General features: G+C 36.2%; 1 protein-coding gene, 1 long non-coding RNA gene and 1 pseudogene across 4 annotated transcripts in view; 1 reads left to right on the forward strand and 2 right to left on the reverse strand.

The window, feature by feature from the left end:
- On the reverse strand, positions 1 to 8,726 carry LOC127851721 (neutral cholesterol ester hydrolase 1-like; annotated as a pseudogene).
- Positions 7,305 to 23,512, forward strand: LOC127849849 (uncharacterized). 3 transcript variants are annotated; one of them, XM_052382604.1, is made up of 8 exons: positions 7,305 to 7,411; positions 10,919 to 11,002; positions 13,616 to 13,745; positions 15,811 to 16,006; positions 20,393 to 20,541; positions 21,570 to 21,632; positions 22,127 to 22,306; positions 22,678 to 23,512. In XM_052382604.1, exons 3-8 carry the CDS (start codon positions 13,676 to 13,678, stop codon positions 22,884 to 22,886), a joined length of 867 nt encoding a protein of 288 aa, XP_052238564.1. In that variant the 5' UTR covers positions 7,305 to 7,411; positions 10,919 to 11,002; positions 13,616 to 13,675; the 3' UTR covers positions 22,887 to 23,512. The 3 variants fall into 3 exon arrangements, with proteins under 3 accessions (XP_052238564.1, XP_052238578.1, XP_052238571.1); XM_052382618.1 differs by having other exon boundaries at positions 21,570 to 21,623; XM_052382611.1 differs by having other exon boundaries at positions 10,949 to 11,002.
- LOC127849924 (uncharacterized) overlaps positions 14,231 to 24,935 on the reverse strand; it is a 14,427-nt gene continuing 3,722 nt past the window's right edge. The window contains exon 3 of the long non-coding RNA XR_008034968.1: positions 14,231 to 15,986. This is a non-coding gene — a long non-coding RNA (uncharacterized LOC127849924). The remainder of the gene's footprint in view (positions 15,987 to 24,935) is intronic.

Here is a 24,935-nt window from a genome sequence, read left to right on the forward strand (position 1 = left end):
AAAATGTTGTTTTTAATTTATTACGTCATGTATAAGGATTTAATCTATCGCAATAACTTCCGTATCTCAAATAAAACAAAACAAGCAACAAAGATATTTGGCTGTTGCAAACAAAAAGTGCATAAATAATATATATCCATTTCTTTCCTATCAATATCACTAGAACTGCAATGTTGTGTTAATCTCACTACATAATTTAATACTGACGTAAGTCTATTTTAACAAGATCCCGATCATGCATTTCAGTTTCGCGTTAAAACACAGAGCTAACACTATACTGTTATAAAACCTAGCAATTATTGCTGGACAGTCTTGTCACACAAGTGAATCACAGAATATAACGACATTATATAACATCAAGTCTTCAAAGTGATATTATGGCATCTTGTATAGAATTATTAAGCAGATAAAACACTTTCACAACCATCCTCACTGTACATGTATTCATTTTAAACATAACTCACAGCCTACTCGCGAGGTGCTTCACGAGGTCGGAAACTATGCTTTCACCGACTTGTAATCTCAAAGGTCCATGCGGGAAGAACCACGCGTTGTGAAATCCCGTCGGGTAGTGTTTGTGTGTGACACGATTATGGACGGATTTTAACCTCTCCGCGTACATGACGCCGTCGTCACGAATAAAGTCATAGCCCGCATGTGACAATGTAAGCTTCTGACGTATGCCGTAACATGACGTCATCAGCCATCAGCGGCGCAAAATACGGGTCCGTGATGTGTTCTTCGATCATGTCCGCTAGGTAGTCATATCCGATGCCCAAGTCAGCGGCGCTTTTGTCCAGGAGATGCTTGTTTCTTACTAAATCACGTCGCATCCACGTCCGTTGGTCGATCCGCGCGGCCATGTGAGATAGTTTCAGAGATCTTGTCGTATGATTATTTACAAGAAAATATTTATAATAATTGGGTGACACTCCTAAATAGTTCGTCACGAATACCAACGAGTCTTTACTGTTTATACTGTCATGAAAGTACGGAGTATTTTCGATAAAAGCCGTCGTCCGGAAGTTGAGGAACTGTAGCGCGGGAACCACCAATATCTGCATGGCGAGCTTGTCCCGGAGGCGCAGAGCGATGGACGCCGCCATATTGCCGCCGCAGCTGTCGCCCCCAACTGCGATGCGATTTGGATCAACCCGAAAGTTGGCAGGGTTACTGATCACGTGATTCACGACGCTTAGACAGTCATCAAGCGGAACAGGATATGGATATTCTGGACTCTGTCGATAACTGAAATGATGCATGCCTTTTAGTATTATTTTAGTATTATCTATCTGCGTGCTGCATTTGATGGGGGTTTACTATTAATTTATAACAAGATTATAATGCATGCATGCGTCATCTTGAAAATAACCGGTGTTAACCCATTAATGCCTGGTGGACTCTCCCATCCTTCTAAATTGGATCAATGTATTTCCAAAATAAGGGATGTCTAATATATTTATTTCTATAATTAGAATATTTCTTACAGAAATTCCTTTAAGCAAACAGCGCAGACCCAGATGAGACGCCGCATTATGCGGCGTCTCATCTGGGTCTACGCTGTTTGCAATGTCCTTTTTTCAGGACGCTAGGCATAAATGGGTTAATTAAAACAACTTTAAGTCGAATTTTTATGAAACGACTGTAAACTTTGATTCATTTTCTTTGACACCAGCCAATAAGCTATTGTTAACAAATGACAACTGTTAAAGTGATTGTTCTACTATTGCTATCGTTTTAAAATGAGTAGCGTTATGGTAAAACTGAGTGCAATGCATGTCCTTAAGGTGTCGTCCCAGGTAATGACATTAGCATTTGCGGTTCTCACAAGCTAATCAGGGACGATACTTTTCGCCTAACCTGGATTTTTGATCACAAGAGACGTCCATTAAACGACATAATCCATTAAAGCGACAAGAGTAGCCCCTGATTAGCCTGTGTGGACTGCACATGCTAATCTGGGACGATTCTTTACGCACATGTCCAGATGTCACAGAAACAGGCTCGAATAAATCTGTAATTTTGTATAATAATTTTAATTAATAAATTAATTAAGTTGGTGTAATCTGTAATTAATTACGCCGATCCTCGACCGTGTTTAATGCAATTAACGTACTAGGAGCAAAATCAACAACGTTATGTGTATCTGATCTCAAATGTTACCGTTTATAACCTTGACTCGCTGATATAGCCAACATTCTCTGCTGTACATGTTCAGCTCAACTTTCACATTTAGCGTTAACCGCATTCTCAATGTGGGTCAATAATCATAACTGTGATACGGTCAAAGTAACACTGTTGAGTTTGGGGACATTCATATTTACTCTTTGGACTGTTTGTATATAAGTCGCGTTCTGAGTAAACTGGGTTTAATGCACGTGCGTAAAGTGTCGTCCCAGATTAGCATGTGCAGTCCGCACAGGCTAATCAGGGACGACACTTTCCGCCTTAACTAGATTTTCATGTAGAAGAGACTTCCTTTAAACGAAAAATACCATAAAAGCGGAAAGTGTCGTCCCTGATTAGCCTGTGCGGACTGCACAGGCTAATCTGGGACGACACTTTATGCACACCCATTATGCCCAGTTTTCTAAGAACGCGACTCATATAATACTATGCTAGCTACTACCTTGTCGCTCATAATTTTATTGCATTCGATTTCTTGATATTTTTTGTCATTATTCAAGAACTATGATTATAAAAAGTTTATAATTAATGGACTTTCTTTGCAATAAATTGTGCATTCATCAACACAAATTAAGTCTTTCAGATAATAAATTACCAAACAATTTCTAGACTTGTGCATTTGAATAAAATTTGTTCGACCACCCGTTATTTCAAGCCACGTTTCATTGTATTCTCATTTCCAATATCTAATGAGCCTACTTGATACAAATTTATGTACTGGTATGCGATTTAAAATTGCAAGATTGGTGAGTATGATAAACTGTTAGGACGAGATATGGAAGAACGTTGTCTGAACATTCCTTCGGGCACTGACGTCCGTCGTTCGAACGAGTGACCGGACATATAGCACAACTATTTAGTTATAAAATACCGGTAGTTCGTTACCGAACATTCCTTCGGACACTGACGTATGTCCTTCGGACGATTGCACGGACATATGAACAAACTACTAAGTTAATAATCGCCCAGAAAGTTCGTTGGCCGAACATTATAGCGGGCACTGACGTCTGTCATTCGGACGAGTGCACGGACAGATGTCAAACGGACTTATCTAGAAGGTGTGAACAGATAAAGCACTCACTTGACTGAGATTATCACCACGCCGCTATCTCGGGCTATCTTCCGTACTAGCGGGTCGTAGCTATCTGAAATCAGTGAACGTGCGAAACCTTTATCAAACATTAATTGGACGTGATCGACGGAAAATAGGTTTAATGCATGTGCGTTAAGTGTCGTCCCAGATAAGCCTGTGCAGTCCGCACAGGCTAATCAGGGACGATACTTTTCGCATTTATGACATGTTTCGTTCCAAGAAAGTCTCGTCTTGGCAAAAATCAAGTTGAGTCGGAAAGTGTCGTCCCTGAATAGCCTTTGCGGACTCCACAGGCTAATCTGAGACTACACTTTACGCACATGCATAAAAGCCGTTTTCACAGAGCGAGGCTCATTTATTTATTACATATTTCAATACGACAGCCACAGCCAGAAAATATTGTATAGTATATTATATCATATGTTGTTGACAAAAACAATAAGGGTCCATGAGTCTTCTGATGTTACTTGTTGTCACTTGTTTGCATTCAAATAAAAAAGTTATAATGATATAACCTCTTTACTATTTTTTAATCTAAAAAACACTTGAGACAATACAAAAGGTGATATACATGACTTACATGTCGTCGCGTACAGTTTAAAAGAGTGCAACATGATTCACATGCACATGAGAATGAGCACGAACGCCAGCTTCGCGTGATACAAATACGAATAAAACATCTGACTCATGCATGTGCTTTGCAACTGTGTGTGCTTTTATTTTCACTTCTTCTAAACAATGTACATTGCATTAACCACTATAATCCCATGAGTTGTAGTAATGCGTCTTCAATATATTCATTTTACTGACTATATGTATATCAATATGCACTTTTGTTGAACGTTTGATTGTAAAAACATAAAAGGAAACTTAGTATAAACATGTAACAGAAATATGGCATAACTGTGGAGTCAATGCTTGTGTATACAAAGGGTTTAGTGTAGATGTAGCTATAGTTGTTTCTTGACATTTTCAACGCACGCGTCCAGCATTAAGTTGTGTTTTTGTTGTTTTCATATTTACGTACTAATGTTTCCATAGTTTGCCAAACGTTTATGGATGTACAGACTGTCTGCAGATATTTATTGTTATAAAATGCATACAATCATATTCGTGCGAATACATTAGAGCAATATTGGCGATCGTTCAATTAAATATGATCAAAAACGTTTCTCCAGTGCCATCTTGGCCATTTTTATATAGACGATACTGATATTGTGCATTTGTTAAATTTATATAACTGATACAACATAAAGATAAATACAAATTCGAATTATATTGTCCCATTGTCACTCTAAATACTTGTTGTATTCCATCATCCTATGACCAGAAGATATGAGCACCTTATTACCGGTAGATTAAACAGCTGCAGTCCTGATTATGAGATTGTATTGAGATTGTATATGATATCGTATTGATATCGTATTGATATCGTATTGAGATCTTACTGGGATCGTATTGAGATCGTACTGAGGTCGTATTGAGATCGTATAGCACTAAAATTGCATGAGCCTTGCTCTGAGAAACGATCCTCGGTGAATGTGCCTGAAGTGTCTTCCAAGATTAACCAGTGCGGTACTTATATGGAATTAACGTTTATAGAAAGTATCTTATCAACAAAAATCGTGTCTTGAAGGAAAGTGTCGTTCTGATTAGCATTTGATTAGCCTTAGAGGACTCACAGGCAACTCTGGGACACCACTTTCCGCATATACATGGACCCCCGTGTTCCGAGAGCTCATATTAACTGCGTCAGTATTATCGATTCTGTGTGAAGCAATACATATTGCATGTTATAATAATGTTAATATAGACTACGTATATTTCAAGGCCAACGAAGCCGCTGCATACACGAAAGTGTTTTACGAGTGCACCGCAACCATATTCAAGCAGTTCAAGTCGAAGATCTCTTTTAAAGGTTAAGAAGTGTGTGCGATATAACACTATTTAAGTGGCCATTCTTCAAAACTACTGTAAGGCTTACAAATATAAATATTAGCTCCATATATAATTTTACTAACACATAGCGGTAGACAGCCGGGCATTTTAACAGAAATAAAAACATGACAACTCATCCAGATAGTACCAGTAAGTGTGATTATTGTGACAGGTTACACTGAGACGACACTTTACGCACATATAATTAAACCCGGTTCTATCAGAGCGAGACTCTAATGGCTGAAAACCCCCGTTCTGCGAGAACGAGGCCCAAATACGTCGATGGCCGCTGTGACTCACCGACATGAGAGCGTGCTCCAGCCTCCGCCGTGCAGGAAGACAAGCGCCGGGCGTTCATTGGAGTGGAATGTCGACACGGGCTCGTAGATGACCACCCGGACACCCGCAATCACCGTGTCGTTTATCTGAAAACGTTCATCAACTGTTGTCACTAAAGTCGATCGCATCACCATATCCACATAGGATGTGTGCTGAACTTAAACCACATAGTATGACTTTGATTTTAAAGGCAGCCGGTTTATTTTTGCGCCGAATTATTTCGATTTATTTAATGCATATCTACCGTTTTATTTCGAAATTACTCAATGTATGAAGATAATATAGAACAAACATATCCGCTATATGCCCTTCCTACCTTCAACTGTATTCGGTATACAATAAGAATACAAACCGTATCGTGGGAAACCCGGCTGAGCTCGCCGTCGCTAATATCGATCTTATATTAACCTAACAGTGGAGATGCATATAATAATATCACTAAGATATAAGAGTGCTGTTTTTCTGCATTTTTTATTTACGTTAATATTACATTCTGATTGTTTAAAAGTTCTTGAACAGAAATGTTTATTATTTACAAGTTTTCGTCTAAATTCCAATGTGTAATTATGAAGCGCAATACAATACGTTAATAATGTTTGCGTATTATTTATGCTATGTACATGTTTTTGTATTTGTCTTGTTTTTAATCATGAAACAAATAGCTGACTTTGGTAAAATGGGAAAAGCCAGAAAGGGGATTTAACCGCTTTTCTGGCCCATAGGGGACTATACATTAATTAAGCATCGCTCTGGATAAGGGGTCTTAATATATGTGCGTAAAGTGTCGTCGAAGATTACCCGGCGTGCATCGCACAGGCTTATCATTGACGACACTTTCCGCTTGTATGGTATTTTTCCTTTACAGAAGTCTCTTCTTAGCGAAAACCCATTTCCGGCGGAAAGTGTCGTTCCTAATTTGACTGTGCGGAATACACGGCTAATCAGGGACGACACTTTACGCACATGCTTTAAACCCCGTTTAGCGAGTCTCAATATTTTTATACAATATAAATTGAAAGTATGTTATTATAATACCTTAAGCTTCTGGTCAACTGTAAGGGCCATTCCCCATGGCTGACCAGTCATCTGAAACAGGACGAACCAGTCTGACAGCTTCCGGTCAAACGGTGAAAAGTAGTCCGTCAACTTCACTCGTGTTAAGAATTGGATCTGTAAATAAAGTTACTAAATATACTTTTATTGACGGCATGCGTTTTAAGTTGTCAGATTTTTTTATGAAAATGTAATTGTGTATTGTAAATTAAAGACTTTTTTCAAACTTTATATTTATTATTAGAACCATTTTAAAAATTTAGTCCATAGTAGATTCTTTAGTTGTTCACACAGTTTTGCTGGCTGATTTGAGATTCACATGCTTCACATCAAATTGATATTCATTTTTTAAGTAAAACAACATTTAAAGGTGGTATTAAATAATAAAAAAGGTAGTAGCACAAAGAACTTTTCTGACGATCGACGGCGAATAAGGCGAAATTTAACAACTAGAATGCCAATGACCTAACATTTACTGATATCTAACATTCCATCAGATTTCTCTTACCAAACATTTATACGTGCGCATAGCGGCATCCATGAAGCGGACCTTCCAAGTTTCCGGTATGTCTTCCGGTATGTTCGAATCGAGGAAGTAGCTGACGAATAGCGCCACGAGGAAAACGAGCACTGCCCACAATGCAACGCGCGCCATTTTGTGAGCGGTGCGCCTGTGACGAGAGGACTTCATGAGAATCGCTATTGTGGTCTCGGTGTCGAATAAAACTGCTCCCTATTGCCTGAATACACAAATGACGAGAAGATAATGATCTAGGATGGACATGTTGATAAGAAATACGAGTATGTATTTGGCGTTTAAGTTCAAAAGTGTGTACATGTCGACATAAGTGACAGTTATTTAGAATAATAAACCTTTTGTATAAGTATTAATTATAGAAAATGGATCTTTTTGCAAGATCCTTATAATAGAAAACACACAGGTCATCAAAGCTTTTCACTACAAAATGTACTTGTAACTTATTGTTAAATCGATCTTTCATAAGACATCCTCGAGAAGTTAATCTCTTACAACATCGTGAATGCCAAAATAGATTTGTTTGACGTTTCTGTTGTTATCCTCCGCTAATGACGGAGAATTAGCGTTGTTCGTCCTTTTGTCAGTCCGCCCGTCGGTAACATAACATTTATTTGGCGGGGGTATCAATTCAACGATATCGCCTGTTGCCTATATTTACACTGGATTGTGTGTATGAACATGTAAACACAAATTGCTAGACATACTGTAAGTGCCTCATTATTAGCTGGTATTCCTGCATGTAAATATTGTGCAAAAAATGTTAAAAACGTTGATAAAGACAAATGCACCCAATAACTAATAACGACGTGTTACATGAGTCTGGTAATGTTTTCTGAATACAAGCACACAAACATGTCAGTCCTTACTGCGTATACAATTTCAATTCGAATGAAACCTAATCTGAGAAATCGGATCTACCGCAACAAGCTGGAGTTTACATCCGAACATAGTTCATACATTTAACCAAAACGTTACATTATATTAAGTTACTCACGTCCTTTTCTTGAAGGAATATGTTCAAGCAGTCGTTATTTAGATTGTTATATATGTATTTTGCTGAGGCGGCTTTGGCTGCTGTTGTTTCAATCCACGGAGTAGGTTTTTATGTCCGTCATTAAACTTAAAGAGTATTACGCCGTGGTTTTATAACGTCTTATTCAGCACAGTATTAATATGTTTCCCGTTTCAGAAGTGATTTGTGATAATGCAAAATGTTTTTTCCCCGTAGAACACAATAAACTATGCTAGTATCTTCGTAGTTTTATATAACGAACAGCATACTTGTGTACACGAGTTGTATTTTCTTCCGGTTTATTCGTCAATTTAACACGACTGTGCCAGATTCACAATAGTATAGTCCACTGAACTTTTAAATCACTCGCTTTTCTTAAAAAAATACCGATGCACAATGGCGACACAATGGCATGCTATCAGTATATTGATATGTGTTGATATAATCTGCGAGTTTATAGCAGTTCTGCATCAACTGACAGCCAAGTCGCGTTTAAATGTGAATGGAGTTGTCCTCTTAATCTATGCTCTTTAAAATGTTGTATATTGAACCCAGTCATTTCGAGTGTGTTTATTTTTGGACAGCTATCTTTATTGAGACATTCAAATATGCAACGACCGATTTGAGATATGTAAGTCAGCGATATGGGTGTTACGCAAGTTTTGTTGATTTTTTTTCATTTTTTTAATTTGTCCATAGATAATACATACACATAATATGTGAAAAAAGAAATTTAAAAAAGGGCCACTGTCTTTTTTTAATTGTTTTGGAAATACACAACCTAAATGTATGCATTTATTTTAAATCTGCTAAATTTCTACTTGTATCAAAACTATCTATATTCACTGATTTAATTTCAAACTGGCAAGATTTCGGTAGTTTGCAACCTTTAGGATACTAATGTGTCTTGATCGAAAACAAACATCAGTAATAACATGCATAACACAACAGAAATGTTAGGTAATCGAGTTTTTATACATTCTATACGACCAATAACAACGAAAAACATCGTACTTCATCGTACATTTTGAGATTTTTTAAGGTGTCAATAATATTTTTCCAAACGTATAAAATGTATTAATCCACATGGCTTCATCATAAAAGAAGATGAACACATATTGGTCGCTCTTTTATTTTAGGAATTAAAATAAAAATGTTTCACTATTCCCAAGTCATATGTTATAAACACAACAATTCATCCGACTAATATTTCTGCAATCAATTCACACAGTTTGAATGAATACCGTAGCTGTTGAGGTCGTAATAAAGCAGAAAGAACACAAAAATAAACCATATACATTAAATGACAACTACCGGTAGATCTACAACCGCAAAAGCGATATTCCTACATATGAAAAGTGGTGTCTGCTAAATGATGTGTTCGGCATTGCATTACATTGATTTCTATATTGACGTGTATTTTAAAATAAGAAATTCTGCAAAACAGATTATCATTAACACCATACGACATCTTACGACACCAATATCCTTCTATCGAAATACATTTGCTTATTCGATACATTTCCGGAACGTATTCGAACACAACTAGTTAAACGTCACCTTGTTCGCATACTAGCATACGCACGGAGACGGAGTAAGTTTAAACATATACATTTATTTAGGCAAGTACATCATTCATATAAATGCACAATACAAAAGGTATAAGAAAAGAATTGAAACGGAATAAATATTTCTAACAAGTGTTTCTTTCATCGGGGTAATATTATCATGTAATATTTACACACAAATAGCAGTGTGTTAAGAACAATATAACATAGTTTATGCCTCATATAGGATATATGGGTGATACATAAGAAACGTTGTTTTTTAATAAGGACGAAGGATTGTTAATCCAAGGGTTTGGGCATTAAACAACAGCAACTCATCATAACCGGATTTTAAAGAAAATCGTTGGGATTCTTTTACAAATCGTTGGACATTTTCAGAGTTTTCCATTACGCCAAGTTGTGTATTACCGAAAAAGCAGAATATCGAGCCCAACATCGCTTGTTATTACGAAGATACTGTTTATTCATGAACAACGTATGGCATTTAAGCACACTCGAGTTGGTCTGAAGTATTTGTATATCCAATAAAAGAGTACTATGGTGTTTTAATCAAGTTTCTTTTAAGTTTGATTTAAATAAAGAGAAATTTCTAAGAAACTAGTAACGTGTTTACATCTTCTGGTAATAATAAATGTACTAAAACATGATGTATTGCTTATTGAAATTAGTATTGATCTTTAAGTAAATGACCCATGCTCTGTGAAAAGGGGGTTTAATGCATGTGCATAAAGTGTCGTACCAGATTAGCTTGTGCATTTCGTACAGGCTAATCAGGGACGACACTTTCCGCATAAACTTGATTTTTGCTAAGAAGAGACTTTTTTTAAACGAAAAATAACATAAAAGATGAAAGTGTCGTCCCTGATTAGCCAGTACAGACTGAACAGGCTATTCTGGGACGACGCTTAACGCACATTGCATTGAACCCCCTTTTACAGAGCACGGCCCAAGTGTTTTTGTTTTTGATTTGGTAAGTATACTAGCATATTTGCCCTTCGATATGAATGCTAATCAACCAGTCCATAGTGTTATTGTGTCAGTAAATGAAAGCATTGTCCAAGTTTCAACGAGTTTGATATCATTGACCGAATTCATAGTTAAGATACCTTCGTTTTCCGTCCAAATAACCTACTTTAGTCATATCTTGATTGCATTATGCAAGTTAAATTTCCGGTCTATTACCACCACAGGTCGGAACAACCCTTTCCATTATGTTCTAGAGACAGCGGTTGATGGGTCGTGCATAAAATAAAAAATGCAGCTTCCACTTCAAGGTACGTTTTGTATTGACAAGCCTTTAGAAAATATTTATTGACATGCCTTTAGCCAATATATACCGCAAACTGAATTTAACATTTGAATATGTAAAAATTATAAACATTACTCGTACCAGCAAAGCGTTTCAACGTATCACGTGTGAATATTAATACCGGTAAATTATTGTTAACTGCATGTGTATCCTTACCCGTGTACGCACGGAATCATTTTGCGTATGTAACACACAAGTGAATGCATGTTTTATTGTCCCCTTATGGTTTGCGCTCTGTGTGTCTGTCAGTCCGTCAGTCTGTCACACTGTTCTGGATCCTGCGATAACTTTAATAAAAGTTCTTCATATTTTTTCATGAAACTTGAAACATGGATAGATGGATGGCGCCACCTCCTGTCATTAGCGCCACCTCCTTGGCATTGGCTCCATCTCTTTTGGCAAAAACCACGTTATCTATTAGATCGACAAAAGCCAGTGTTTCTGTGCATGGAGCAACTCACAAATGTTCAAAGAAATGGTTTGATGTTGTAAGCGATTTCATTGGATGGAAATTTGCTCGTCACGCAGGCAAAATACATCGATTATCTGTTAAAATTTCCACCATGCCACAACTTAAATAGGTCATCACGTTTTCAAATGGGTTGTTATTATGTGTTTTTCTATAAATACGTATGGATTAATAAATCTTCGGTTCAATAGCACTGCATTCACCGATTTAAAAAAAAGCGAAATGTGTTGACAAAACATATTTTATATTTATAAAACTCGACAGCGAATAACGAATAGGCACTTTACAATCTAAAATAGAATATATAAACTTTACGTCAGAAACCACCTCAATCATGAATGTAGTATTCCATTGTCGGTATCGGGGCTATAACGTGTTTCCGGAGTGAGTTTGTTGAGATATATATATTTGATAGTGAAAACAAATGTTGATTTTTCGTTATAATTTGATTATTTCTCTTTCAAAATGGTGTTTTTCCTAATTATCAAATCATAGCCACACGTAAACCACCCGTGGTTTTAAACGCATACAACTGGCAAGGAAAATGTGGTGTAAAAGTTTCTAACGCTCATGAATTTCAGATCAAAATGAAATGTATGGCAGTAACTGACATACAGGCATGTGTTTGAGACAAATATTTATTTTAAAAAACATCTAAAAGAATGTTGTGTTTACCCATAAAATGAATGCTTCACTTTCTAAAACAAAAGATGCCAATTGTCATTGGGACCGTAATAGCTTATGTGGGCTGTCCGGTTGATATATACACGCGTTATTCACCTATTCGATCTCGTTTAAATCCTAACACACACACGCACGCACGCTTGATCTGCTTGGTTGTAAGGATACCGGTGGGATTCCTTCCGAGAACTCCACCCCCCCCCCCTCGCTCACAAACACACACACACACACACACACACACACAAACACACACACACACACACACACACACACACACACACACACACACACACACACACACACACACACACACACACACACACACACACACACACACATACACACACACATACACACACACACACAAACACACACACACACACACACACACACACACACACACACACACACACACACACACACACACACACACACACACACACACACACACACACACACACACACGCACGCACACACACACACACACACACACACACACACACACACACACACACACACACACACACACACACACACACACACACACACACACACACACACACACACACACACACACACACACACACACACACACTCGCAGTACACGCCCATGCCAAAATGGACATGGAATCGTCCTCACATAATGCAGCCTCAAGTGCGAATGGGCCTCATTTACAGCAATCATTAGAAACGTGTATCGAGTCTCAAGCGCTCTACATTGAACGTAACACGACGCAGAAAACATAATCGTACATTTCCATATCCATATCATAAATGTTAATTACAACAAAACTCACGTTCAAAGTGGATTAATTACGGCACGCGACATTTCAAGTGTCATTAATTCCTCGTTATCGACAAAGCAAGTTGTTAAAGGAACTTGATCACAGATTATAAAAATCGTTGTTTTTAACTTATTTTCACAAATTCGAAAGAGCGCTGCACATGAGAAAGGAAAATGACGTTGAATCATCATGAAAATTCAGTTTTGTTTATCAGTAATGATCATTAAATATTGTTAAAGTCAAAAAACATTACAAAAGCAAAACGATTCGATACTGATTATTTGGAATTAGTATGTTCTTTTCGTTAAAAATGGAACAAAGCGTGGATAAATGAAATCAAATATTAAATACATTCGTACTCATCACATAACGGATGGTCGAAAAATATCGTCATAGCCTTTCATATCCAAAGGAACCCCAGTCTTTAGGGGCAATTTTTTCTGTTTATTTTGTGTTTAGTATGATAAGTCTTTTTTGAGGAGCTCTAAATTGTTGATATTTCCACCTTACAATTTAGTCATTTCATGACTAAAAAAATGTCCCAATCTGTGAAAGAGTCCATTTAAAGCTGATATCATGGTACGTAGTTCTTGCAAATAACCACATAATCGTCTAAAAGAAAGCGTTATTTTGCATCTTGTAGTGTGTACAATTTCCACCATTAGACGTTATTTGGAGCATTGCGTCGTGACTATTTCTGAGCATGATGAAAATGGTGATACGATTCGGGTTCCATGTGTTTTTTCTGTTCATTTGGATTTATTCCGCATTAGGTAAGCCATCATTTTCTTCAAGCATAAGTAAAACTCTTATTGATTATATAAAATGTTAATAACCATAAATGTTTTCCTGGGAAATCGTTTACAGCGTTTTTGTACTTAAAACAAGTACTTAAAACAAGTGTGCGTTTTTAGCAAGCAAAGAACATAATTAAATTTGTTTTACCCATTTATGCCTAGCGTCTAGGAAAAGGGCATTGGCAAACAGCGTAGACCCAGATGAGACGCCGCATGATGCGGCGTCTCACCAGGGTCTACGCTGTTTTCTTAAAAGATTTTCTGTAAAAAATAGTATAAATATAGAAATAAATATACTAGACATCCCTAATTTTGGAAATAAATTGATCTAATTTAGAAGGATGGGAGAGTCCACTAGGCATAAATGGGTTTATCATCAATCAAACACCACGACACTTTAATATGTTTGCTACTCAGAAATATAGAACGTTATTCTTGTTACATCTTATAAGATCGTTGGCTGGTAGTGCTTCCTTTGTCCAGCTCGTGTTAAGTTTTCGGATGAACAACGATATTTAAAGCGGGTATATACGATTTTTATATGTGCTGAATTGTAAAATATTGATACAAATATGTTATAATAACACACAATATGCAAGAAAAATGATACATTTAAGACGAATTTCATAAAATACAGCAAATACAAATTAGCGCCCCGAGCCGATTGTGACGAAGATAATTCGTAATTATTTTCCTACAATAACCGATGCATTCGTCTTTTTAGTAAGTGTTCGTGTGTCGTATGAAGCGATATCGCTGCAGGAATTTCAAATGAACCGTTAAACTAAATTTAGATTCACATCGTACATGCATGATATACATGCTGGCGAATTCGGCTGTACAGCCTTTTTCGATTTCAGAATTAAATATCTGGCTTATTTAGCATTTTTCGACACATGTTCTTTTTAACTTTTATTTTAGTTTATATTGAAATATATGTATAATAAGTTTTTACACATTTTATATTAATAAATAAATATTTGACAAGATCGTATATGTGTTTATTTGTAATATATTGATAAAATATGTTACAATTACGCAAAATAGACAAGAAAAATTATACATTAAAGCCAAATTTCATAACATGCAGCAAAGACAAATTAGCGGCCCGAGCCGATTGTGACGAACATATTTTCCTACAATAACCGAAGTATTCGTTTTTGTATTAGGATTGGAGTTAGTGTTCGTGTGTCGTATGAATAGATATCGTTGCAGAAATTCAAATAACCCATTAAACTAAATTTAGATTCACATTGTACATGTATGATATACATGCTTGCGAATTCGGCTGTACAGCCGTTTTCAATTTGAGAATTAAATATCTGGCTTATTTCGCATTTTTCGACACATGTTCTTCTTAACTTTTATTTTAATTTATATTGAAATATATATAAAATTAGTTTTTTACACATTTTATATAAATTCATAATATTTGACAAAATCGTATATACCCGCTTTAAGCAAATGTTATTGCGTTGAGGAACTTGTTCACTGTTTGTCAAAATAAAAAATTTCAAAGAATGCCATAGATATAGAGAAGAATGTTAATATGTTCAAACATTCTGAATAACGTTCCTGACAAGAATAAGTAAAAAAAACTTTAAACAAATATCCGGTTGTTTATAAATAATAACGATTCATCAATTAAATCCGGTAAATAAACAATTGTTTGTGAAGGTTTTCATCGATAATCTGGATAATACGTCTATTACGAACATAACATTTAAATACGAGTGTAATTTCCTACGAGTGTAATTTCCTACGAGTGTATTTTTATACGAGTGTGATTTCATACGAGCGTAATTTCAACAGCTTAAATGGGCCAGCGGTAGAGTGTTGGATTTTTTTCCAGCAGTCCCGGCTCGAATCCTGCGAAAGGCAATTTTTAAATAATATTTTTTCTTGCTATGATTATTATTTGCGAAAGTTTACAATTCAGCTAAGGACAGTGGAACCTCCCTTAGCGATCTTTGTACACAACGAACTTATCAAGCTTACAAAATGCAAGGTTCAATTAAATGTAATGGTGTTCAATGTGCAGGAGCAGACGCGACTATCGTCAAGGATGGTGACGTTATACAACCACGATTTAGCGTCCTTGGAAAGTACATGAAGTTGGAGGACCAGACTTGGGAACTTCCGGCGCGTAGCGGCCACTGGGCGCTTGTCTGTCACCACATGGAGATCGAGAACTCGAACCAATGCGAGCACGACTATCTGCAGATAAAGGAGAGCAAGTAAGTTTTGAAATGAGCAGCGCTAAAAGAAAAAGGGGCTTCATGCATGTGCATACAGTGTCGTCCTAGATTAGTCGATGCAATCAGTGCAGGCTAATCAGGGACGACATTTTCCACCGAAACTGGATTTTCGCTCATAAGATACTTCCTTTAAACGAAAAATTCCACTGCGGCGGAAAGTGTCTTCCCTGATTAGCCTTTGCGGACTGCATAGGCTAATCTATGACGACACCTGACCCACATCGATTACCGGTTAGCTCTATTGCATTGGGCGGGAATCAGTTGTGTCACGTGTTCGTAATGATCTCTTATACTTCACATAGCAGATTTTTAGTTTAATATATTATATGTATTGTTCATGATGAAATCTAGAATTTATATCGTTTTTGCCTGTCACGGGCTTCATTGTAAACATGTGGCAAAACAGATCCCACCATTCTGGTGTGAGTGAAATAAGGATTCTTAGGCACATGTTTTTTTTAATTAAACGATTTATAGAACAAAAAAGTATACGCCATTGACTGTTTGTCTGGTACCAATAAAGCGTCTGTAAAAAAAGCTTTAATAATGTTCTTTATAGCCTTAACACAATTTCTAACTTGAGTTGGACTGAGGAGTTTTGTTCAGATCTTTGTGTAATTAATTTTTGGGCTTTGCTCTGTGAAAACGTGTTTTAATGCCTGTGCGTAAAGTGTCATCCCAGATTAATCTGTGCAGTCCGCACAGGCCAATCAGGGACGAAACTTTAAGCTATTATAATAGTTTTTGTTTGAACAAAGTCTCTTAGCATAAGTCAAGTTTAGACGGAAAGTGTCGTCTCTTATTAACCTGTGCGGATTGCACAGGCTAATATGTAATGACACTTTATGCACATGCATTAAACCCCCTTTTCACAGAGCACGGCTCATTTATGTTTACACAAAGCACATCGATTGGGACGTTTGTACTAATCTGAAAGTCTAATGCTTATTGCATACAGTCATTGTTAAAGGGGCTGGTTCACATAAATTGTCTGGTTTTAAATTTGGTATTAAATGCTTTAATTTAATAAATGTATACATCGGAATTAAAGAGCTCTGTTACAACTCGTTTTGCAAAAAAAAACTTTTGCAACAAATTTATTGCAAAACAGCTTTCCAAGGAGTGTCTTAATGTCAATTTGAAATTTCATAACAACCCGTTTTGCAATAAACCCGTTTTGCCTAAAAAAAATGCAAAACGGCTTTTAGTGTCTGATTAAAATTTGAAATTTGCATAACATACCGTTTTTCAATACTTGTATTGCAAAACGGTTTAAAGTGTCTCACTGCAAATTGTAATTTTTATAACAATCCGTTTAAGAATAAACCCGTTTTGCAATATACGAATCACACATGTACGAATTGATCCACATTGATTGGAAACTGTGAAAACTATGTCTTAATAACCGTCGTATAAAAGGCTTTTTGTTCTCAAAATGAGACATAAGTATAATTGTAGACAAAAAAACGAAATCGTCGAAAATGATATATTTCATTATAAATATGATTAAACGTTACAAAATGTACATAAACCGTAATTTCAAACAAGTTCGCACTGAAGTGAAGAAAAAACCAGATATGCAATAATTTTAGTGTAAAACGGTTTGCGGTGTCTTATTGCCCGTTTTGCAATAAAGTACTTGCATTTCTGTTTTTTTCACTTCAGTACGAACTTGGTTTAAATCACTTTCCATACACATTTTGTAATGTTTTATTATTTTCTACAATATAATTATTGCAAAACGGGTGTATTGCAAACAGCTTGTAACAGAGCTACAGTATGAATCAATAATACAACGAAATATATAAAACAATGAAAAAGGTTTATCGTGTGGGTCTTCATTTTTGTAACTATTTTCTTAAAAGTGTGATCGCGCTTTTAAAACATTTTCTTCTTGTTTATGTTTGACACATATTTCGGCATGTGCCTTAGGGTTCTGATCATCCATTTTTTTTTTACTTAGAGTTCCATCAAATATCTTTTTGTATTTATAGTTTGTTTAATGAAGTTCTTGCACATGCCTTTAATATCTCATACAATAGCAAATATAGTGTAGTAGGAATCCGTTTTTCGTCGACATATGATCTTATTAACTGTATTTCAAACAGAAATAGTGCCACTAAATGGAAATATATTGACTGGATTTAAAAGGTTAATCCGGTGCGATGATAATTACTTCCTTTACGGACGATCCCTTCTGGTTAATTTGTTGACATTTACCATAATTGTTTTGTCTATCTGGCAATACTTCCGTACTACAGACGACTTCATATGGAAAAATTGCAATAAATGTCCCATGTTATATAAACCATTACCACTACTATAATAAAATATTATGTGTACAGTATATTAAACTACGGTAAATCTCTTTGTTTACGGTAAGTGTATTTTTGAATAATGATAAACATCTTTCCTATTTCCCTATAAACATATTTATACGTTGTGTATTTGCGTGGCATTGTCCTGCCCTACAGAAAATTGTCCAATATTGAAATGTTTTGGTTATGGGATTGGTTTGATCAACGCTCTGTCACGAGACTGTTTAATGTTTTCTTGGTCGCCTGTTGCTAAACAAGGAGGTGATTATATTTTACCACTATCCGTCCGTATACATGTCCGAAATATAGAGAATAATAGGTTGGTGACGTGGATGGAGAATGGTTATCTGGCAAATCGGAGGAAGTTCGGCTCGGCGAACCCGATAAGATCCTCCGACGAGCCAGATAATCATTCTCCATCCACGTCACCAACCTCTTTTTCTATTTATCCTGTCACATTCGTTGAAATGTTTCTAAAATATCTAGTTTTCGAGTATTTTGTGTTTAAATGTTTAATATGGGAAAAAACACGCGCGAACAAAAACATTGTTACGTCACGTCATGCAAAAACGCTTAGGCTAGCTTCCATCTTGTTAAACAACACAGAAATCGACAATCGCACATTCTCGGCCCTTTCCGTCAAACATCGGATAAGTACCTCGAAGGAGATAGTATGAATACACATTTCGGAAGCGGTATTGCGGTCTACCTACGCGGGCCTACGCGAATCAAAATTACATAGTGAAAACAAACATGGCCGGTTTTGCGAGTTGTTTACATTTTGCAAAGATGAAAATGGGGATTTTCTATGCTCTGAAGCCAGAGCAAGTACAAACTCTACAGGAATTATGGACGCCATCGTTGTTATTGTTTTTGTTGTTGTAACATTCTTAGAATGGTATCACGAGGGCGGACTACTTTCAACCCGTATTTCTCCCGAGTCCGATTATGATAATCTGCGAGGGGTACCGAATGAGAAATCGAGTCAATCGTTATTATTTCAATACACAAGGACGAAATTATGCTGTTAAAATAATAATGTTTAAATAAACAGTGCTTTACATGTATTTTGTTGCTTTTATAATTGAAAACAAGTATATTTTATTAATAGAAAATAATACAGGCGTGCGCATGCGCGGAGAGCAACTGACGGATATTCGAGGTCACGTGGTCATCTAGCCTAATATCTTTTGGGATATTAGGTTACCTGGTTATTGGGCTGATTTAAAGGCATGTGACAGGATAAAATCTGGATAATATACTCGTTTGTTAACATGACATTTAATGTTGTGACAAGGAACATGACATTTAACCGAGTTTTGATTGCATGATATTGAACGGTTTATACGGAAACATGACAACGACCGGTGTGGCCGATAACATGGTATTTAATGCTGTTTTCAGTAACACAACAGTGACATACTTTTTGTGATTGGCAAAGATATCCTATTTTTGAACCAAATGTTTAATATATGCATGTGTTTCTTGGATCATGTTAATGTAGAACATCCAAACAATAATTATTTCAATTGAGCTTTGAACATGTTTTACCAAGTATAACGTATAGGACATGTTTTATCAGAATTCATTCTCGTGTGAATATAATTATTTCAGTATTTGAATATAAAAGTTTAGAATCAAAGATAGACATACAAATGTATGGGAAAGTAAAACAGTTTTAAAAGCTGGTAATTAAACTTCTGAGGTAATGAGTTTAAAAATAGTACTTATTTAATGTACATGTTTCATGACAAAAAGATTTTGTAAGCTTCATTTTCAATTAAAAAAAAATGTCCTTTTTTTTAATGTATAATCATATTGATAAGTTGACGGGTCAACATGCGTTACAATGTTTTTTTGTGTTTTTTTTTTGGTTATTTTTCTTACGTTCACGTTAAACAAATTTTAAAAAATTATGACCTTATAGTATACGTACCACCGCATTTGATCACATTCTATCATATACTGTGTTTGATCACATGGCGTTGAACACCACATTCACATGACAGTATTTAAATGTTACATAGTTATGCAATTGCGATTTCAGCCCTACGATTCCAATTGCAAAGTACTGCGGTAACGTGTGTCCGGAACCGTACATATCCGAAACTTCGCATCTTGATCTTCAATTCGTGTCGGACACAATGTTCGAGTTTAGCGGGTTCAAGTTCAGCGTATTTCACGCGGCCCAAAAAGGTAGGCCGAAAATAAGAACAGATACGACGAAAATAGACTTTCTAACGATGCTTTTCAGATTCAAGTAATAAAGCGAAAATGATTCGGACGGTTTGTCCAATTATAGGATTGGATATCACAAGGTTAAAATTATTATCAAAAAAGCATTTGCTTATAAGCTATTATATTTATACATGTATCGTATTAAACTATTACTTAATCTAGCTAGTGGTTAACAATATGTGATTATATTCAAAAATATATTCAACATATAGGTGAAGGTCTCTTTATGAATTAAAACATGGAGACTGCACATGGTATAGTTTTGGGGCGATACGAATAACAGTTTTAAACATTAAGAACGCTTGTGTGTTTTGTGTGTTTGTGTACAAAGCTAGTACGCGGTGCTATTTAATAACAAATGCTGATGTAAAAATGAGGTTGCGTGGGATATAACCTTTTCACAGATTGTGTTATGTATTGAATTTGTTATTAAATTATTTATGTTGATAAATTTAAACATTGGATGTAACAGCACCAGTAAAAAGACAAGAATAAAATTTAAACAAGAAAAATGTAACCCTCAACAGGGCTCGAACCACTGACCCTCGAGTAAAAGTCTATCGCTTAGATAACTCGGCCATCCCTGCTCATGGGTGATGTTTTTATACTCTATATAAGCAATCCTCGTAGTATCACAAAATATAACGACAACAACAGAACTCTCCAAATTATTCAATCATTTCGCGTTGCACCGCTTTATAACTTTCAGGTTTTTAAATCGTCAAAAAGATGCATATAATGAATATTATAGAGCATGGTAAATGTTCAGTATAACTGTATCCTCACAAATATCATAACTACAACGAACCTTTGCGAAACTGAAAAAAAAAGTTATTTTGTCAATTTACCAAAACGTGAAAAGGTCCCTTTAAGCTCTGTTCGAAATATTGAATAAGAAAGCATTCATTTAGTACTCAGTACACAATATTCAATTAAACATATTTTAAATGTATATAAAACCAATATATATTTACTATTTTATTCAGAGTTGTTAATTCCAAAGATACGGAGTCTTCCTAACCAAGAGAGTTTTGTTCTGCGTAAGTACTGTAAGCATCTAATTATATTTCATATTTTAGCATCACTAACTATTAATTTCCATTTATTCATGACGATATATTGGTCAAGTTTAAGTTAGGGTCGATTGGGGTTTGAAACTTTGTCATCAGATCGATTCTAAGATAGCTCTGATAAACACTATAAATGCCTCATTATTGTATTTACTTCGTCAGAATGTTCTTTTTGACCATATTTAGTCCAATGTTTAAACCGTATCCTATCAAAAAAACAACAGTATCACCAAGTCTGAGGTTCGATCATTTGTGTATTTTGACATTAGGTGCGAGCCTTAGGGCCATGCTAATCCTCTTTTTTAAGCATGAATGACATAAGTTTGTTTCAGCCCATGTTTTTAATTCTTTGTCGATTAGAAAATATATGGAAAAGAAAATATTTATACCGCTTGTATTTAATAATATATGATTATAATTAAATTAAAGATATTATGTTGTATGACGATTTTCATAACATAAATCTTTTACAGGGCACACCGGAAGTGACGCATTCACGGACGACACTGAAAACAATACGCCCACTTTTTACTGGCTCGTGGCATCCGTGGGGATCGCTCTGCTGTGCTTCGCTGCCCTGCTAATCTACTTCGCAGCTCTGTTGCGCATGCGAAACAAGCAGGCGGAACCAACTGTTTTCTATAGCTCATCAGGTCAGAGACAATCGGCGATATTATTTCTTTTACTTTAAAGTAAAAAAATATTGCTTTGGTTTATATATTGGACGTGTGTAATTATTCAGCTGTGCCCTGTCTTTTGATACGTTTCTACACAAGAAAATACGTGTACATGTATTGTGTTTATGTTGAGTGCGTCAGGACTTCAGCCATTTGACATAATTTCATTTCACATACAAATTTGTTCAAAATATGTTACTTATTAACAAGTGTGTAAAGATTTCATGTAGGAGTTTCTTTATACCCTGCTTATCGTATTGCTGATAGTGTTTTATTTACTGATGGATGACTCAATAATGTAATAACAACAAGACTTCGTTTTACATGCGCCTGTTCCATCATTTTAGAATCCACGTCGACTATTTCCGCAAGTACGAACAACAGCGACTCGAGGAATGATAAATCTAAGAAACGTCTGTTGTCGTCTGGAAAGCGCTATAGCAGAAGACTTGCGGACAGTATGGCGAGCGTCCAGAATGGCCACGTGGTTCTTGGCCGAAGCGATTCCATGCCAGTGAAATTCCAGCACAACATTTTGTACGAGCCTAATGCATGAACAATATAGTAGATCAAGCATATTGTTTAATTCATTACGGTTCGGGTTGTTTTCTTTCCTTTTTTTGCAAAACATGTATACTCGTCTGTCATTTGTCAATGTGGTCAAACCTTGCCCTCATGCAATTTTGTTAAAAGGTTATAATGAGTTAATGAGTAATAACCATTAACATTTCAGTCATCGTACTTCATGTGATTGTTGTTTTATTGTATCGTGTCAAGTGTAATTAAACTAAAACTGTTTTCTTGCATTAAATGCAAATGAATCTTGCTCTTTGAAAACGGGTTTAATGTAAGTGCGTTTAGTGTCTTACCAGATTAGCACGTTCATATCGCACAGGCTAATCAGGGATGACACTTTCCATCTTAACTGAATTTTCACGAAAAAAAGACTTATTATTATTATTATTATTTGTATTACAGACCGATGTTCTTGTTTCGTTATATTCAAATGAGTACAGGTATTTCTCTTATTGCATCTTTATGTGCTCTCCTTTCATACAGCGCACATGCTCATTAAACAAAGTCACTGTAATTACATAAATGTATATACATCATACGTATTATGTTATAAATCGACTTGAATTTTGTACATAATTTAATTTATGCTGTAAAATAAATTTGCTCCTAAAATGTTTGTTGTTTTATTTGCCGAATAATAAAAACATGCCTGTGCCCTGTTTTTAATGACTCTATTCTTTATTCATAAGAGCCACATGGAAGGATGGATGGATGGATTGATTGATGGATGGATTGATGGATGCATGGATGGATGGACGGACGGACGGATGGATGGATGGACGAACGGACGGACGTATGCACTTACGAGCAGACGAACGGAAGGAAAGACGGACCGACCGACCGACCAACCGACCGACCGACCGACCGACCAACCGACCGACCGACAGACGGACAGACAGACAGACCGACCGACCGACCGACCGACAGACGGACAGACAGACAGACAGACAGACAGACAGACAGACCGACAGACCGACCGACCGGCAGGCAGGCAGGCAGACAGACAAAATATAGACAGTCAAACAGATAGACAGACAGACAGACAGACATACAAACAGACATACAAACAGACATAGAGATCGACAGCCAGACAGACAAACAGAGAGACAGACAGACAAAAAGTACGCACATACAAAGACAGAAAAACTGGTTGCTCACCCAAGACCAAAAGAAAATGAACTGCTCTGGTTTGCGATGTTTCCGAACCATTTTTGAACTCGGTGATAAAAGACGTCATGAAGGTTCAGAAATTTTTGCTATAGTGATTTATGGAAAAAAGAACCCTACCATTACATGGCAGCCATGTTGTTTAAGGCCGGGTAAATTTTCAAACTCGTTCGATATATTATTAGAACAATTTTTTTCGGCAAGCGTCATGATTATTGTGCAATCTAGTTATTTCTAGATTTCCCACAGGGTTTCACTAAAGCTACATAGCAGAAATTGCCCAAACCCTGGCAGCAATGATTTTCTGGCAAAACAATGTGACTTCTAGACCGTTCACAAACTCTCGATTTAATTTTATCCTTCGACCTATTTTTGACGCCCCGTGACCCCTTTTTGAATGCGCCTGATATTTCATTGGGACAAACGTACAGACCAAAGTTCATACAAATTGCCAACAAATTTGGCTTCAAGATGTTCTCGATGTAAATGTGGACGACGGAAGACGCGAACGACGGACAAAAAAATATTAAAAAACACGCTCAGCATCAGCACCTTGTGCTAAAGTGAGCTACAAACATGAATATAAAATTAATATTAACACACTTTAAAACAAATTGCATAAAAGCATTATATGCGAAAACAAATATTATTAAAGAAAGAGTAAAACATATAAATAAGCTACTCATTTACATAAATCCTAAATTTATGTCATGTAAACGGAATGCGTAGATACTGTTCACAGGGAAACTAGCAATCTCCACGCAGAGTTGTCGTACCTTGCTCTCACAGCACAAGAAAATTCTTCCAGAGTTGGTAGGATTTTATTTTTATTTTTGGTTTATGTATAATATTATGAAAAGTA

This window comes from Dreissena polymorpha, chromosome 1, assembly GCF_020536995.1.
Source record: "Dreissena polymorpha isolate Duluth1 chromosome 1, UMN_Dpol_1.0, whole genome shotgun sequence".
Taxonomy (NCBI): Eukaryota; Metazoa; Mollusca; class Bivalvia; order Myida; family Dreissenidae; genus Dreissena; species Dreissena polymorpha.